Genomic DNA, 19,053 nt, shown 5'->3' with positions numbered 1-19,053 from the left:
TATGAACCGGGCTGCAAAAGAGATCGAAGTAGAAACAGAAGGCAAGGACAAAGAAAACCAGCCCAAAGTCAGCTCTCCCTCAGAGCAAACTCTCTCGACACTTTATTAGAACCATACTAACAATCGTCAGGAAAGGAGAAAAACATGCAACATACCGCCACTAGAAGAGGAAATGATTGAGAGAACTGGGAGACCATGCCCAGGGCTGCTGGTCTCTACTCCACATGGTGGCATTTTCAGGACAGGACAGAGTATATTTTTGGCATTCCCTTCATTGAGCATCACTAACCACACCACTTCTCACACTGAGCTCTTGTACAGATTCCACACCTGCTCTTTTATCACCCCTACTCAAAAGAAATGTGTGTGTGTGGGGGGGGAATCATAGGCCACAAAATGCAAAGCTAGTACAAGCCGAGACTGACCCTTCCCCTTCTTCCAGTTACAAGTTCTGCTGGTCCCCAGTCATCTGCTTGAAGTCTGTTTTGTAGGGGCTCCATCACAGAGGAGGGATGTGTCACGTCTAATACGCAGCTAGGAGTCTGAGAGAGTTAGTCATACAGGATAACTGTGGTTTCAATGTATCGGGTGTATCCAAAAAAAGTAGAAAACCCACAAGGGTGTGAAATATCCTGCACCTGCTGTCTGCTCAGCTGCTCCCAACAGCCCTCTCCTGTGCTGTGCCAAATGTAGTGCTACAAGGCTACCCTATATATTATCTCTCTAATAATAATAATAATAATTTATTATTTATACCCCGCCCATCTAGCTGGGCCTCCCCAGCCACTCTGGGCGGCTTCCATAGAAACCAAAAATACAATAAAATACCACACGTTAAAAACTTCCCTGAACAGGGCTGCCTTAAGATGTCTTCTGAATGTCAGGTAGTTGTTTATCACTTTGACATCTGCTGGAAGGGCGTTCCACAGGGTGGGCGCCACTACCGAGAAGGCCCTTTGCCTGGTTCCCTGTAGCTTTGCTTCTCGCAATGAGGGAACCGCCAGAAGGCCCTCGGCGCTGGACCTCAGCGTCTGGGCAGAATGATGGGGGTGGAGACGCTCCTTCAGGTATACTGGACCGAGGCCGTTTAGGGCTTTAAAGGTCAGCACCAACACTTTGAATTGTGCTGGATTTATACATGGATTTATAGATAAATACAGAGAGAAACAAACTCACAGGAACTTGGGCCGTGTGGAAAGTGATTTGCATGATCAATGGTAGACAATTACCATTTCTTTTCCTGGAACTATTACTGAGGCCTTTATTCCTGCTTCTAGTATCCGTCTACATAGAATATTTCCCATGTCTGAAGCAGCATTCTTTAGGCTTTGCCCACGGCTTAGACACAAAGGTCAGGTCTTCAGCTGGTATGCACCATGCACTGTCAATTTACACTAGCTGAGGACCTTGGACAAATCTTTAAGAAATTAGAAAATATCTTAACTTGGGGAGATATGGAGGGTTGATCTGTTTGTACACTCAAGGGCTACAGTGGCTGTAATGGTCAGTTATGGAACACACTACCATGCCAGAAGCTGATTCCTAAGCCTACTATTATGAAGTAGTAGCTTGTGGCCAGAAACATGGTGTGAATGGTGATGTTCGGTGAGTGGTTTTTAAAAAAGAATCAGTGGGGAAAGTCCTCCTAAAAGACAGTTGGACTGAAAACAGGAGAAAAACCGCCCTCCTTCTAGCTAGTCAGCTTTCTTTTTGTATTGTACCAGCCCTTACGTTGCAAGAAAATCTGGACACTGCAACACAAGGGATGATTGTATGCTTCAGTCTTTGTGGCTTGACTGCAGACATGCCAGAGGATTCCATAAAGGCTGCTGTTCTGTAATGCTGGGGCAAGGGCAGTAATTAAACTAGGGAAGAAGAAAATTACAAAATGTACAAAGAGGGTCTTCTTAGCGTAGAGGTCCCACACCTCATGAAGCACCAGTAATATTTTTCCTTCTGCAGGAGAGAATTCCTCTCTCTCAGCACAAGGAGGAGAAAGAGAATAAGGAAATAAGAGAAAGTCAAAGACCTAACAAGGTCTGATATGAAAGATTTAATCAGCATAGAAGAACTCACCCTGCAACTTGCTACACCCCAACCTCCCAAAAAACTAGTTTCCCCCATCCAATATTAGACACATGGAAGTACGGGGATCTAAAGATTTGGGGTGCTTCTTTTCTATTTACTCATATAAGTTTTAGAAAATAGGCAACTAGTAGAGTTTGGAGTAATTGGCAGGCCAGGCTCCAGTCCCTTGTTTATGTCAATGGCATGATCAAAAGATGGAAGAAAATATGACAGCTCTCTTCACCTGAAAGTATCCGCTTCATATACACAATAACAAAGAGTTTCTATGATTTAAAAATGTCAGATTTAATACTGTCCTAAACTGGTGGTCCCATCATTTGCTAGAGGGACATCCAGGGATACTGGAAGCTTCCTTAAAGATTCTCATCTTCACTTGGAGGCCTGGGATGCCTCAAGCCTCCATCAGAAATCTACAAGCAGCTGCCTACTGCCACACTAGAGTTAAAACGGGCGTTGGCCCGAGATAGTGGCATACATGAATTCACTGACAAACAATCCACACCACAAACTTGACAGCTCATCTGTTCCTGTTACCAGAGTGTTCAGAGGCCAGAACTAAGCTCATTAACCACAAATATTCTCAACAAAACAACAAGTTGTACAGAATTCCACCCTTCCCCTGCATGTTTGTCAACCAGAAGCGAATGCCCCAAGCCTCTTGGGCCCAAGTTTTATATTAAACTATCCTAGAAGCTGAGAAAAATTCCTCTAGGTTTTCATATTTAAAAGTTTGCATTTTAAAAATAGAACAGGACCTCAGAAGACACTGAAACAGGTATCCAGGGTTTACATCCTCTGTGTGGGGAAGGGTTTGCCTCCACTATACACAAAAAAAACACAGGGAAATGGAGACCAAAAGCTGCCGATCAGCTCATACTGGTGGGAGTCAGCACTTGTGGCTCAGTATGGACATAGTATACATCTGTGCATGACCTGAGAGGAAAGAAATAAAGGCACCAAAACTTTGCTGCTCAAGAGTGAACAACCCATCTGTGGGCAAACAGCAGCTCCAGCTTTCATCCAACTGAATTTAAAAGAAGCAGAGAGATATTTAGCACATTCATACCCCATTATGCAACAGAGAGAAACACAACACACTCCTTCCTTCAATTGTATGAAAGTAAAAATATTCCCTTTGTATTTCTCCTTTATTTTGCTGCTAAGCCCGGTGGCATATTGCCGCTTCTGCTTCTATTATGGCCGCAGAGTCGAAGGTGTACTTACTCTCAAAGGTGCTTAGACGTCCCAGGTTCTGTAGCACTAATGCCTTGGCTATCTCTATGCTGTTATCCAAATCTACCCGCATTTCTCATTATAAAGTGGTCAAAAGCAGATGGGAAGAAACAATGCCAAACACCCTAGGACTAGTGGTAGCCAATGTTACAATGCACAATAATATATGTTTGTAAAAAAATCTGAAGGCAGAAGAGTTTTTTTTTTTTGTACAGTCTGTGTATCTAGGACCACAAGAGGACCCCCTGATTTCAGCCAGAGGAAGGCATTCCAGAATAGTCAGGAGAGAGAGATGCCAGTATGACTATTGGACAGCAGCAACAATTGGCAGAGAAGGCGTATTTCCTGCCCTGCTGTGAAATGGGATGAGCATGTACGTGAGACAAGGCACTGTTCCTGGTGGGGGAAGAGGAGGCTTCAGGAGTGAAGGAGGAGAGGTTCCTTATTGCTTATCAACAGCTCCTTGTTCAGCAGAGCTTTCCTTGTTGGTGGTCTGAGCATGCCAAGGGGTCTCTTTAAAAACAAACCAGCAGTTTCCAGCCCACAGTATAAAGTTGACAAAACCAAACAGCTGAGAAAGAAAGAGAGAAGTGCAGAGTTAATGTAGAAGCACTTGTAGCCGAGCTATCTGAGCAGACTGTATGTTGTAGAGGAGTGCAACCACTCTGGGCTGGTGCCAAATAATGAGGCAAATTGGGTTGATATGGAGCTCTTTTAACCCTTTCAGAGTCAAACTGCGATAGCAATAAAATGCCCTAAGCTGGATCAGTGTGTTACAAAACCTCATGTTGCTCTGTTTTTCAGTGCCCTATATGCCTATGTTTGTCTATGTTTCTCTACTCTAGGTCCTTGAGCTTTGCATGAAGCAAGTTTGTCTAAATGCTGACCTTGGAGCACTGAAGAGCTGTGGATGTTTTTGGTGGTTTTTGTTGTTGTTAAAGCAGAACAATGATTTCTTAAAAAGAAAGTTAGACTCCGTTTCTCTCTCTCTCTCTCTCTCTCTCTCTCACACACACACACACACACAAAGAGAGAGAGAGAGAGAGAGAGAGAGAGAGTCTGCTGCTCTGTTTGTGGCTGGGGGCTCTTCAGCACTCTGCAGGAAGTATTAAGGATAGCCTCACCTTCTACCTCCTATTGGAGGACATAGCATCCCAACACAAACAAGCACTGGGAAAGCTAAGCTGGCCAGTGTCAAGATGCTAATATTTTCATCAATGTACAAGCAAGAATATACACCATTTGCCCACCTTTTAATTATTTTAAGGTATGAAAGAACAAGAGACAAAACCGTCTCCCACCCCCAAAAGATAACTAGATTTTGGTGTTTTAGCCTTATAAAAGCATTGCCCTAGTATGGCTTGTGCAGGAAAGTGAAACCCTTTTACTTTCCCTATAAAGGCTCCTGGGCCTGCGTTTTGGTAGAGTTAATCCACTTTGGAGGGGCTCCTGTGCTTTCATCTGCTTCTGCCAAAAGGGGGGGGAAAGTTTATAGCCATTTTTAGATTTCCCATAAGAGTGAATGGGGAACACAGAGCTCCATTTTATACAGAGCAGCATAAAACCCGAATCACAGTTTGAAGTGGACAGAGAATCAAAAACAGATCCTAATTGTTTTTATAAGCAGACACAAAGCAAATTTTAAGGCCCATGCAAAACCTTGGTATGCTCACATGTTCTTCCTTAATGCCCTTTAATTTTCTTCTGTCTACTTCATCACTTTGGTCAACAAAGAGTAAAAAGTCAAATTTTCACTAGTTTTCAGTAAGTGTTTGTAAACAGTAGTGACTGGTGATTCTCATCCACATTTGTGAAGGCAAGGACCAAATGAGGTCAATAGTTATTTTAGAATCAATTAATCCATTAAAAAATGGCCTTGAACAGATGCCCTGTCTGTTTGTCTGCTCTTCAGGGGCTGAAATCTGTAGTTAGGTCATCATTAAGTTGCATATATTTTAGACACTGCTGTACTCCATCACATATGCAATTTAAACCAGCAACCGCTGTACCAGTACTTATTTAAGTACAGATTTGACAAGACTGTTACAAGTGCTGAATAAAACTGTGAAATGCCCATAATTAAAAAAGAATCAGGAGCTTTATATTCAGTACATGCAGACAGGCTGTTCTTCATTGGTGTACACATCAAGAAGGGCAAGACTTCTGAAAGATGTACTTGGGAAATAACGATACCAACTGCATTTTTTAAAAAAAGGTTAAAATCCATTAGTTAGTAGCTGTTTGTTGTGTCATTATACATCTTGCTCCACCCCGTCACCGCCGCTACGGCCGCACACTTTCCCCCCAGAGCCCACCCTGCCACAGCCGCCGCGGAGGAAAGAGGCACGGGGACATCGCCCAGGGCAAGGCGCGGGGCCGAGACGGCTGTGCGAGGAACCAGGATGGCGCTCCTCCTCCCCCCCCCTCGCTCTCCCTCTCTGCTGAAGCCAGGAGAGTCTTGCTCTCCCAGGTTCAGCAAAAGGAACCCGAAGCCTCCGGAGCACAGCAGGACCTCCCGCTGCATTCCGGAGGCTTTAGGCGGCTATCCCTGAAGCCTGGAGAGCGAGAGGGGTCGGTGCACACCGACTCCTCTTGCTCTCCAGGCTTCAGCGAAAGCAACGTGAAGCCTCCGGACCACAGAGGGAACACTCCCTCTGTGCTTCGGCAGCTTCGCATTGCTATCGCTGAAGCCAAGTAGCCTGCATTCGCTCCATAGGACGCACACACATTTCCCCTTAATTTTTGGAGGGGGAAAAGTGTGTCCTATACAGCGAAAAATACGGTACATCACTACCTGTAGCTTTAAGTTACTCAAAGGGTATGAATGTATGAAGTTATGAATGTGTATGAAACTAACCAAGCTCTATTAAAATCAGTGGAGCTATACTCTATAGGTTCCAATGCAGCTGAAGCTCTGGCATTCCCGCCCCCCCCCAATATTGCTCCCCAGACAACTCTTACCACAGAGATGTTGGCCAGGCCCATAGAAGGTGTGGCCCCAGCATTGCATACAGCAGTTTTGAGTTGACACACTGACATGGCAGCAATGAGACTGGAAGGCCGCGTAGCTGCTTTCACATCTGACAGACCTTTGCCCCAAGCTGAAAATGCCACTAGCCAGAAAAAGGTAAATGAGACGGTCACACAGAAGTCCTAGGGGGAGGAAAAAACAGAGAAGACCACAATGGCTCCATCTCATAGAACAGACTGCCCTCCCTATTCCACCCAAAAGACGCAAGCATTGAGGGCCCTTGATGTTGGGTCATTGCTCCATTCCATCTCTCAGGCCCTTCACATGGTGGGTCTACATGTGCCAAAAGAGCCACATCCAATTTTTTCACAGCTACCTAAGACACTCTTAAAGGATCTGCAAGCGATATGGGGTCATAACAATTCAAGTGGCTCCACACAACCCCAAGGGGGAGTTTAATGACAGCATTAGATAGATAGTTTTAAACTAGTCTTTGTGCCATTTGGGGGCGGGGCGGGAATGCTGTTCCAACTAAAGAAGGCCCAAGATTCCACCCTAAAATGAGGGGTGACCAGGGTAAAGGTTCCTGTACATTAAATAGTTGGGTAGAAGCAGGAATTCCAGAAGGCGCAGCTTGTCATGTTACAGCACTGCAGGAAAATACTTGTACAGTGGTACCTCGGGTTACACACGCTTCAAGTTACATATGCTTCAGGTTACAGACTCGGCAAACCCAGAAATAGTACCTCGGGTTAAGAACTTTGCTTCAGGATGAGAACAGAAATCGTGCTCTGGTGGTGCGGCAGCAGCAGCAGGAGGCCCCATTAGCTAAAGTGGTGCTTCAGGTTAAGAACAGTTTCAGGTTAAGAACGGACCTCCGGAATGAATTAAGTACTTAACCCGAGGTACTACTGTATATCAGGCACCATCCAGATCCACTCAATGCATAATATGGTTGTGTGAGCTGCTCCTCCGGATTGTCCCAAGGATAAACTGAATTAGAGAGTTTAGGGAAGCACTTCCTATTTGGATAGAGTCTCTTATCCAAGGAGTGTTTTAGAGACTGGTTCTCCGGGGTTTAGGTCCTGCATCAAAGAGCAGAGGACCAAAGTGAAATCTTACCGCAAAAGGAAGCTTCTTATTTTCTTTGTAGAGTGAGTGAAACCGTAGATAGACTGCCAGAGCTGCCATGGTATACAGGAAAGAAAAAACACCCAAGGTCACAAAGAACTCAGCAGGTGCTGAAAAGTCTCCCAAGAGATGCAGCGTCCTTTTAGCAGTAGATCCTTCAATACAGTCTGGCATGTCAAATGGAACCTTGTACAACCTGGTCAGGATGAAAAGGAAAGAGAAAGAAACATGTTTGGTACGACTTAGCACATCTGGTGCAGAGCTACCTCTGACAAACAGGGCTGAAGGTTGAGACAGATGATAGCTTTTAAGTGAGTTAAAAGTAGTTGAGATTTATTTTGCCCCACTCTCACTTCAGGTCAAATAGATTGTGCAAGGTTTTTGAAGCAGAACAAAAAACCCTGCAGCACCTGTTTATCAAAGTGAGATGAATGCACACACCAAACAGCAAACAAACCCCTTTCCAAAGTTCCTGTAGCTCTCTGGGGAAAAACACCTCAAACCAACAACCGCAGCCTAGCTCCAGCCTTTCCAGGATAGAATCATGTCACTCTTCTCATTGGGGAATAAAACCATATCTGCATCTTTGCTTATCCTAATCAGAACACACTTATCGTAAGGCCTGATGACAGGTGGTGCCTTCTCTATATGGCTTGCTGCGATAGTACATTTCACCCTTACTCTGAAGGAGCAAACCTCTTGGGTACTGATACAGCTTTCAAAAAGATACATGTGTAGAGATGCTTTGACATGACTTGAACAAGACACTTCCTTGAAAGAAAGAAAAATAGCACCTCTCTGTTTTTAATAACATACTTGAGCTTTGGGGTACACTCTGTAGGTTTCCTCTAAAAGTATTAAACCAAATTCCTACCAAAACAGATACAAGGTGGAAACATCTATGAAAGACACCTCCTTCCTTGAAACTTACTGGGACTGTTTTGGCAGCTACCACTTTGCAGGATCAGAGTTTTTTTCCACCTTCTGCTTTCCAAAGACTCAGCTTTCCAAAGCAGTGACTTGGCTGATGCACAGAATTGCAATTTTCATTTCATGGAGAAAATTGGTTGGGCTAGGACTTTGTAAAAGTGTAGTACAAATATACATATCTTCAAAGAGACCAAATATATCAAGCGCATGGAGCGCATATTAGCTGTTTGGATATAATTTTTGGTCACTAAGAAGAGCTATTACAGTTCTCCATCTAGCTGCTATCGGGTGGTATAGCACCAGCAGCTCTCTACATTATATAAATAGCCTCTAGCCTTTTCCCACATGTGCCATTTGAACCAGGCTGGCACTGAAGTCAGAAGTTCTGTAGCTTGAGCCCTCAGCAACAGCTTCCAACATAAAACGGTGTTTACCGACATTAAAATCAGGAGGTTTCCACATTGCAGACAAGAACTATAAAGCCAATCTGCTTATCTGCAGCAGATCAAATGGTTTGCAGGTTATGTGAAGCTATTCTGCTTATTTTAATAAGCAAGAGCCCACAGAAATAATCTGATAATTTAGAGGGTAGAAAAAGGCAGCTATGATTCCAATGAAAAATGCAAACTTACCGTGGGGCTTAAACAGAGAAAAATTAATGTTTCCAAGTCTGTCTAATCGCTAGCTTTTTATGTTTAACATACCTCTTAGAAAAGACATTTTTAAGCTCACAGGCTGCAGTTTAAGAAGGATCTAAGGACTTGTCCAGATAGTAATTTAATCATCAACACCTAAGTATATAGGGCTCCCTGCAATGGAGGCTTGGCCATGACAGAACAGGTGTGAATTCCACCCCCACCCCCAACCAAAAGGTAGCAGGGTTCTGTGGTATACTAAAACACAAATAGTAATCTAGAAGTCAAGCAGCAAGAAGAGCTCAGAGAATGAGAGCAAAAGCCTCATTCATCTAAAGTGCTTCTCAACTCATACACAACACAATTCATTATTCCAAGAGACTATTCACCAGATACTTCATTCTGTGTTTTCTCTGTTAGAACCACTACCACTCCTCCCAATTTGTTCTTCTTGTCAAAGGCATCTCAATAGACTTCACAGATTTGCCTCTATTTATAGCTATCAGATGTTGGCAGGGAAGCAAAGTTGCAGAGATAGAACCATGCTCATATCCTACATACACTGAGTGTAAGATTGATTTCATTCTAACTTTGGCCATGTCTGTACTCATCTGACAAGTCTTGTGGTAGATCCCTAACATACAAATCATTCAATATTGCTAGCTTCTTACTTTCCAAGAAAGGTAATCTCCTGATTTGGCATGGCAAAAGGACCTATGAATGCCCCCCACAATCTGATCCAGTCTCTTGTTTTTTGCAGTGGCATTGAACCCCAACACCACCTAGACTAGGACTTAGCAGAACATAGATAGTGGAAGGGAAAGAGGAGAGCAAGCAGCAAAAAGGAAGGGAGGGGTTATTGGTTTCTGTGCATTACTATCTTGTCTTTATTATGCCTTTTGTGCTTTGATCCTGTATTTTCATGCTGTGAACCGCCCTCAGATCTACAATTGAAGGGCAGCATACAAATTTAATAAATAAAATAATTTTAAAAACATATTTCTCATGCTTATATGTCTCTCAACAGATGACAGACGCATCAAGTCAGTTGCAGCTTTTAAGTTTGCTATGAAGGGCATAACCCTCCTTCCCAAAACAAATCACAGAGCACTGAGAATTTACAAGTACAGTGCTGTCCAGACAGCTTTCCCTATGCACAATTAGGTCCTTCAGCAGTGATTTTGAAGAGGTGTGTGTGTGCGTGTGTGTAAATGACAGTCAATGTGGGTTTTTTTGCAGAAGACAAATTCGTGCTAGACTCTGATCTGCTGTTCCTCTGTCTAGCAGCTATTAGCACAAAGATTTTATTGTGTCAGGTGCACCCATTCATTTAACATTTATTAAACTCTCCAATGGTAATGCCCTTAGAAAGCTCCTTCCTTATCATTTCAGCCCTGAGCGATCACCCCAGTATCAGTGGAAATACAATATAATGCATTTAAACCCACACACACACAAAAGGAAGAAGGGGGAACTCAAAACACAATTGAAACAACACTGGCTAGAGCTCCTCCTGAAACAAGTCCAAGGCCAATGAAATCCTCCAAGAAGTGTTGGTGTGTTGGGAGGAAAGCATCCTCATCTCCTCCTTGGTGGCATTGCAGCAACAAAATTGCCTGCAACCAGGGAGTATCAGGAACCTGTCCATTTTAAATAGCTATGCTTGGACAAGCTGGAAAAGGTGATACTTGCCTTAAAGGGCACCTAATGAGGGAAAACATGGGGGCTGGTTGCGCTGTGGTTTAAACCATCAAGCCTCTTGAGCTTGCCAATCATAAGGTTGGCAGTTCGAATCTGCACGATGGGGTGAGCTCCCATTGCTTTGACCAAGCTCTTGCCAACCTAGCAGTTTGAAAGCAAACCAGCACAAGCAGATGGAGAGGTACTACTGTGGCAGGAAGGTAAATGCCGTTTTTGTGTGCTCTGGCACTCATCAGTGTGTTCTGTGCACCAGAAGCGGTTTAGTCATGTTGGCCACATGACCTGGAAAAGCTGTCTGTGGACAAATGCCGGCTCCCTCAGGCTGAAAAGCGGAGATGAGTGCTGCACCCCATAGTTTAATTCAATTGGAGTTAACCGTCCAGGGATCCTTTACCTTTACCTTTTTACCTGAGGGAAAATGCCCGGGACAGATGGACTCCTCTGATATGTTCTGGTGTCCTGGGGAAATGGGGCTGCCCACATTCAAAACACAACAAGGAATTAGGGGGAATTAGGATATGCCCAACAGGGAATTATGGGAAATATTAAACTGATGACCCAATTCTACAAACTCACTGCTTAGAAGCAAAAACATCCCAATTAGCAGTGTTCACTCATGAGGTTCTCTGCAGATCACCAAAAATGGCACATTAACACATTTTCTAACTTATCTTGCAATGTGACAAGAATTTCTCTTCATTGCTAACATGGCTGACAACTGATTTTGTCAAAAAGCCTATGTCCAAAAAGGGAACATAAAATAGGTAGGCGTATGGCAGTCTCTTACAAGTGGATAGAAGCTGAACCCTATGTATCTAAGGGTGCCTTCTCCCTTACATTCCCATTAACAGAATTATGTTCTACAGTATCTTCTTGATGGCAATGTTTGTTTACCTTATGATGCTCACATAGACAAACATGTCAGAAAAACTAACAGTGTCTTTCTCTGGTTCTCTTAAACAGTATATTTAAAAACAAAAAAGTCACATTTGAACTTGCAAGGAACAGGTCTGATGCATTCTGTAACTACTTTCTTTTGCTAGCTTCCAAACAATGGGTGAGTTATAGTCCATATTAAAGCAAATATATATTCTATTTCATTGCTGATGCTTTTACTGTATTTGTTATTTGCTGTTACTAAACGTGTTGCTTTAATTAATCTGCATTTTAGTATTTGTAAGAGTGGTGTGTAAATGCTTTGATTGGTTAAATAAATATGTTACTTCGCGTTAGCAGAACTATTCTTCTGTGAGCACATTCCTACAACATTGGGGGGTTGCTTTAAGTTAGGAAAAAGGCCGGGGAGCAGGACACACAATAGAGATGTATAAAATTAAGCACGGTGTAGAAAAAGCAGAGAGATTTCTCTCCCTCTCTCAGAATACTAGAACCCAAGAGTGGCTTGCCTGGTGGGGTAGAGGCAGAGCAATGCTGCTACGTAATGGCAGGGGTGAGAAGGCAGCAAGGTCATGGTTTGTGAACAAACCAGAAGAAGCAATTCAGGGCTCCTACTGGTATGTCCTCACAACCCCAACCTCACCACCTCATTCCTACCAGTAAGTGGCAGCGACACCACTGCCAGCAGGCTTCTGCAATAAAGAAGATCTAGAACAAACAAAGATCTAGTGGGAGATCTAGTACAAAGTAGCCCTTCCAACTCTGAGTCACCAACTTAGATAGCTTTGAAAGAGGGTTAGGCAAATGCACGGAGGATAAGGCTACCAGTTGCTTCTAGTAGCAATGTCTATATGCTACTCCCAATATCAGAGGCAATATGCCTCTAATTACCAGGTAATGGGGGTAATGAGTAGACAAGGGCAATTATGTGTGCGTCCTGCTTGGGGGCTGAGTGAACAGAATTGCCTGATGAGATGGACTTTTGGTTTGATCTAGCAGAGTTCCCCTTACGTTGGAAGGACCCAAAGAACCATAAAACTAATTGCATACACCCCAAGGGGGACTTTGTGTTTGTGTTTCCATATCGGTGCCCCTGTATACTGCAGCAAACCAGTTCTGAAATCAAAACAATTTACAAAAATGGTTTGAGGTGTTGCGTTGAGGGCGGTTGTTCAAGGTAAATTAGGGGGAAATCCTATTAAGCCTGCACAAGCCCTTGGCATGCCTAACCCCAATAAACCACACACTTCCCTCTACCACCACCACCCCAATATGTTTTGAGTCATTTCCTAGAAACCCAGAATTTTAGAGTTGGGATACTCTGGAGGTTATCCTGTACAAGCAGAAATTTTGCAACTAAGTTTCATTTTTTCAGGAAGCCTTTCCAAACACAGGCAAAATGAGGTGCTAGAAACAGAATCATAAGCACCATGATGTATTTAGCTACAATGTCTCCAGCTCCACATAGTATCTGCTAAATTAACACTCAGTAAGACCCCCATTTACCTGAAAGGATATCCAAACTGCACAGTGATAGCAGTTGTCTCTTTAGGACTCTCATTGCATTTCACAGTAGCCCCTGTTTCTGCACTGAAAGAACCACAGGCTCCAAAGGCAAATATGGCAAAGAGCTGGAGGAAAAAGCAAAGGAGTTTAGAACTAAATGTGTCCTAGTTGGTAGCAAACAGTGGCACAGGCTCTGGCATCATGCAGGACAACACATCTGGCATCAACTACTATGAACTATCCAAGACCTAAAAAAATCACAATCATCCAGGCTTGTCTTGCAAAACATTAAGATCAGCTCACATGCAAGCCACAATGATAAATGCCACAATCCATGTGCAAAGCTAGCCAATTAATTGGGGGGGGGGGGGGAGAGAGAAGCAGACAACATATTACTTTTCATTGAACTATTCATCTTTAATATAATACAACCCAAGATAGTTAAATATGTTTTTTTCTTTTTTTTAAATATTCTTCTCATCTGGGTGTGTTATCAGTAACCTCCACAGTACTAAGTACCTCTCCACTACAATGACAGTAACAAATAAATGTCAAGCTGAATTATGCAGAAATCCAGGTTGTGCTAAGGTTCTTAGGTAGAACTTACTGGTTTAAAGAAAATGAATCTTGGGAGTTTATTACCGGTAATTTCTACAATTATCTGGTACAACAACTGAAAGAGGTCAATTTTTATAAAAATCAAAAAGTAATTTGGTCCAAGTTCACCACCAAACTATATACCAAAGAACGGTTGTTCTCTACATGTTAATAGTTTTTTATTATCAGTACCATTAACCCAGAGTTAAATACAATCAGCTAAAAAGCAAATGTCAATGCATTACAAAGCAGAAGTCTGGAACTTAAAATCTCTCTAACTAAGGGTTATTCCAGTTTAGCATATCATGCCAACCAAGAATATACATGCACTGAGATCAGTATTTTGTTTTGCTATTAGGCCCAAGTATGTCTACATACCGACACAGGCCCATACAAAACTAGATTAGGCCTTTTAAGATGCTTCAGCATTACAACAACAGCAAAAAGAGTCAGCACTTGCCCCTGTTTTGGTGTATCGGTGCTGCATTATGACACCTAGGTGGTACCAGTGGACAACAGGCCCAGCAACAGCTCAGTTGATAGGATCAAAGCTGCTAAAATCATTGCATATAGCATTCTTGAGAATTAAATGCTCAAACATGAAAGGAACTTGCAGGCAAGGGATATAGCTTTAGCGCTAGTCTCTCGTTGCACCACTACAGCTGAAGAACTTCAAAACTCGGCCGTCCAAATACAAGTGCAGGGAAAATGAAACCTATGTGAAATCTGCAAACAAATGAGGTGGGGCCAGGGCTGCAGCTGTTCATATTTTGGACTATGATGGAAGCATAAATAAAAAATAAAAATAAATTAATAATGCATTATTATTCCACAAGGGAGCAACTATTTTCCATGACCTCTGTTTCTACACTTGTTCCTGCCTTCTGAGAAGCCAAGAGGCCTGGGTTAGGGAGTTTGGGCCAGAGACACTTACAGGAAGTGGTCACTATGCCATCCTACATCGCTGGTGGAAACTGAATAAAGTGCCAAGCTAAAAATGTCATCGTACAGCAGGGGTAGGCAACCTAAGGCCCAGGGGCCGGATGCAGCCCAATTGCCTTCTCAATCCAGCCCGCGGACAGTCCAGGAATCAGCGTGTTTTTACATGAGTAGAATGTGTCCTTTTATTTAAAATGCATCTCAGGGTTATTTGGGGGGCCTGCCTGGTGTTTTTACATGAGTAGAATGTGTGCTTTTATTTAAAATGCATCTCTGGGTTATTTGTGGGGCATAGGAATTTGTTCATTTCCCCCAAAAAAATATAGTCCAGCCCCCCACAAGGTCTGCGGGACAGTGGACCGGCCCACAGCTGAAATAGGTTGCTGACCCCTGTCCTACAGTCTGTTCACTAGCCAGTCATATCAACCGACTCCTCCCTCCAGAACTATATAATCCTATCTAGGATCTACATTCATTCAGCAGTTCATGACAGCACTATAATACTCATCAAAGTATTATCCATTATTTCCGGGGTGGAGGGGGAGCTAAGACCAAGCTGCAAGCATAATTGACTGAACTTAACAAAGTAAGCAGCAACAGTCCAAATGCTGAACTGGTGTAGATTTGAACTACACCCAATTTGGGCCAAATATGTGGAAGAAGTGTAGAAGGAAATAGGGACTGAACTGAAAACAAAGGCATTAAGCGATATGGGCCCTATTTCTACTGAGATCCTGCCCTTTGTTTTCCAGGTCTATAAATTGGCAGGACACATAAGAAAAAGATTTTATATAGGATGCTGCAATAGAGCAAAACACCATCTTCACCGTACCATCACCACAACAGATGGCCTGATCAAGCCATGCACAAATGCTTCCACACTCATTGGGGGTGGGGGGAGAACATGCAAAAAGAGATCCTAACACAGCACAGGAGAACTACTTATTTAATTATACCATGCTCCTTCAGGAACTATTTGTATTATTATCCAAGCCGCATAATTGGATGCTACTAAGGCTATTTATTCCATTCAAAGAATCCAAAACCCATTTTAAGATCTCAAGTCTAGTGCTTCCCTTACTCTTTTTTTTTTTTTTTTTTTTTTTTTTTTAGGGGACGGGGAGCCATCAATGGATGCCTCTTTCTTTTTAAGTCACATACGTTTTTGGCCTATGCCCCAAAATGAAAACCTCTTAAGACTGATTTATACCACCATTTTTCCCCCACAAAGAGGCAGGTAGGCTATAGAGACTTAGTGAGCTATAGGGTTGGCCAGAAAACATAATGGAATGTGAAATGTAATCTGTTGCTTATAGGGAGAAGAGCCATATTCACAAAAATTGAGGTGCACACAGAAAATAACCAAGTAGGCAAATACTGCACAGCGGAGAAGGCATGAACACTAATACTGCTTCACAGAAAGCAAGCCATTGTGTTGTCATTAGTCTTTGATGCTGCATTGTTCCCATGATCCACTGCTTTAATCGGCCAATTTTTTCATGAGGTCCCCACTGATGCAGGTATGGGAAGCTACCAGGTATCACTGGACACCAGCTCCCACCAGTCCCAACCCACTCGGCTAGTTGTCAGAGATGATGGGAGTTGTAGTCCAATGACACCTGAGAAACAGGAAATGTTGCCTTTGCCCTGCCTGCCCTTGGCACTGCCATACCTGCTGCAACTGGTGTTGCTTCTCTGCCTGCCCTCCCACTGGTGTGGAAGCGACGCGAGCACTGGCGCCAATTTTGGGTGAGATCTCGCCAAAATCGCACAAGATCTTGCACGCTCTGTAAGATCTCTTGCAATTTCAGCCAATACCAGCATCGCATCTGGTGCCTTGGTGGCTCCTGCCACCTGAGGCAGGTGCCTCAGTCTGCCTAATAGCAGAGCCTGCTGTCTGGAGGGCAACATATCCCCCATCCCTGTCCTATAGCAACACCTGTAGAGTCAGAACTGTGCTGGTTGGAGCTGATGGGACTTGAAGTCCAAAGTAGATGGAGGACACCAGATTGGAAAAGGTTCTCTTATGCTCTTCAGTATTTGTGATGTGTCCACACTGACCTTCAACCTATCCAAGACTGCACTCTTATGAAATGGATGCCAGCTCAGTTCTGTTTTGTTACTATCAAGCCTCTGCCTTTGATTTAAGTATTGACACCAGGTAGCCATTGAGTGGGGACGTGGGTGGTGCTGTGGGTTAAACCACAGAGCCTAGGACTTGCTGATCAGAAGGTCGGTGGTTTGAATCCCCGTGACGGGGTGAGCTCCCGTTGCTCAGTCCCTGCTCCTGCCAACCTAGCAGTTCGAAAGCACGTCAAAGTGCAAGTAGAGAAAGGTAAACGGTGTTTCTGTGCGCTGCTCTGGTTTACCAGAAGCGGCTTAGTCATGCTGGCCACATGACCCGGAAGCTGTACAATGGCTCCCTCGGCCAATAAAGCGAGATGAGCGCCACAACCTCAGAGTCAGTCATACCATCTCCTTTCGGCCAAAAGGGGGGGGGGGGATCCACTTGAAAGACCTGTCATGTTGTGCCAACATGTGCATTTAGTGAAAGTAAATGCAGGTTCCATGTGTTACAACTATTGTGGAGCTACTTAGGAAAAAGTACATATCTTAGAGTTTTTCTTTTCTTTTCTTGTAGGTGAGAACAAGGGCTCTTCCCTTTTCAATAAGACATTTAGCTCTAAATAAGGCTCATTCATTTCTCATTCTTGCAGCGACAGAAATTTGGGCATTTCCCTGGCGACCCATTAATCCTAGGGAAATACCCCGAGCCCCTCCAACCCTTGGGCTCCAAACTGGGGACTAAATAAGACCAGGGCTTCTAAGCTCCCCTTGGGAAGCCTGAGAAGAGAGCGAATCCGTGAGCTCAGGGACAAGTTAAGGCGCGGTATGTGCAGGATCAGAACTCCAGAAAGGTTAAACCCGCCCGAGTGAAATGTGAGCGCTGCTAACGCCAGCTCCCATGCATACCCCAGTCCACGAATCCAGACTCCTTGCACATAGAAGGGCTGCCTTAGAGGGCAGGCACTCGGGCGTCTCCCTCCCGCCCTCCCTCCCAAGTCTGCCCCTGCACGCCGCCTCCGGCTCGCAGCCAGAAAGTCGGCTCGCAGGGTCCCACCGCCGGAGAAGGGACGCCCCCTTTCTTCAACTCCCCCTGATCTCCAAGGGCCTGGTCTCTCAGCGCGTTTGCTGGACGGCAGCGTCACCTTCCTCTCTCTCGCACCCCCCCCCCAAAAAAAAAGTTGCACGGGAGGCCGAACTTACCCACTCCAGCACTTTAATGAATCCCAGGGGCTCCTCCAAGCGCCCCCAACGCAGCCCCAAGAGCAGCTGGGCCTGGCGAGGGAAGCAAAAAAAAGGGGGGGGGAGGGAAGGAGGGAGAAACAAGGGCAGGGAGTTCAGGTCAGCCAGGAGGGAAAGCCCAAAGAAGAGGAGGAGGGGAAGGGGCGTCGGAAAGAGGAGAGAGAACAATGCGGGGGAGGGCGCGGGGGAGGGAGAGAACAGAAGAGCGACGGGGAGAGAAAGTAGCCAAGAAAGGGCGCCCTACCACCGGGCTCTGGGACTCCTTGTCCGCCGCCGCCGCCGCCCCCCTCTGGGCTCTGGGCTCCGACATTCTCGGCGAGGAGCTGCTGCTGCTGGTCGTCTGCACGGCAGTGGCTGCGGGGAGCGCGGCTTCCTTGCTTCTCCGCCGCGCGGACGGAGGAGTGGTCCAGGCGAGGGGAGCCGGGGCTGCAGAGGCGCCTGCTGCTGCTGCTGCTCCCTCCTCCGCGGAGCTGCGGGGAAAAAAGCCCCGTCGAAAGTCCTGTCAAACTCGCAAGTGGAGGCGCGGGTGGGGAGGGGGAGAGGGAGCGCGTCACGCGGCGGAGGGCGCACATGGAGCTTGGCGGGCCCCCCCCCGCGGGCTGTGGGCGGAGCCTCTTGCCTGGCGGCTCCGCCTTCCCCCTCGAAGGGACGGGCGGCGAAGGCGATCCGGATCTGCTCTGAAGTCTTTCTTAAGCGGCGTCACTCGTCTCGAGGGTTGGGACATGCTGGTGGGGCTTCTTGACTGACAGCGCAATCCTAGCCATATTTGTTCAGGTGTAAGCCCTGCATTGTTATGGGGGTTGGACTAGATGGCCCTAAGGACCCTTCCAGCTCTAGTAAAATCAATCAGTGTGGAATCAGTGCTTTAGGTAACGTGGGGTTAGGATCTCAGCCTCAGTGCGGGCACAGAAAGACCACCAAACCCTGATGAAGTTTTGAAAGCCTGGTTGTTTCAGTTGAGCTGTAGCACTTATATATATAAAAAAAGGTGGCTAATATCTACTAAACTAAACTAAACTAAAAGCATGTTAAACTCCAAGCAGCAGACCTTTAAACAAACGTGTTGTACTGCTGCTGTTTGCTTAACAAAATTCAGTAAGAAATTTTGTTTTCAAAACA

At 44.9% G+C, this 19,053-nt stretch overlaps 1 protein-coding gene across 1 annotated transcript; it reads right to left on the bottom strand.

Moving 5' to 3' along the window:
* Nucleotides 1–62: 62 nt before the first annotated feature.
* Nucleotides 63–18,684, bottom strand: SYPL2 (synaptophysin like 2). Its single transcript, XM_083445847.1, is given in 9 exon segments — nt 63–723; nt 1,128–3,892; nt 6,283–6,474; nt 7,415–7,619; nt 13,093–13,217; nt 17,896–17,967; nt 18,179–18,360; nt 18,363–18,516; nt 18,518–18,684. Coding segments are annotated over 8 exon segments (1,200 nt in total). The 5' UTR covers nt 18,659–18,684; the 3' UTR covers nt 63–723; nt 1,128–3,763.
* Between the last annotated feature and the right edge of the window lie 369 nt (nt 18,685–19,053).

Source organism: Podarcis tiliguerta, assembly GCF_965153285.1.
Source record: "Podarcis tiliguerta genome assembly, chromosome: 6".
Classification (NCBI taxonomy): Eukaryota; Metazoa; Chordata; class Lepidosauria; order Squamata; family Lacertidae; genus Podarcis; species Podarcis tiliguerta.
Note: the sequence above shows the minus strand (reverse complement) of the source record. Positions and strands in the feature narration are given on the sequence as shown.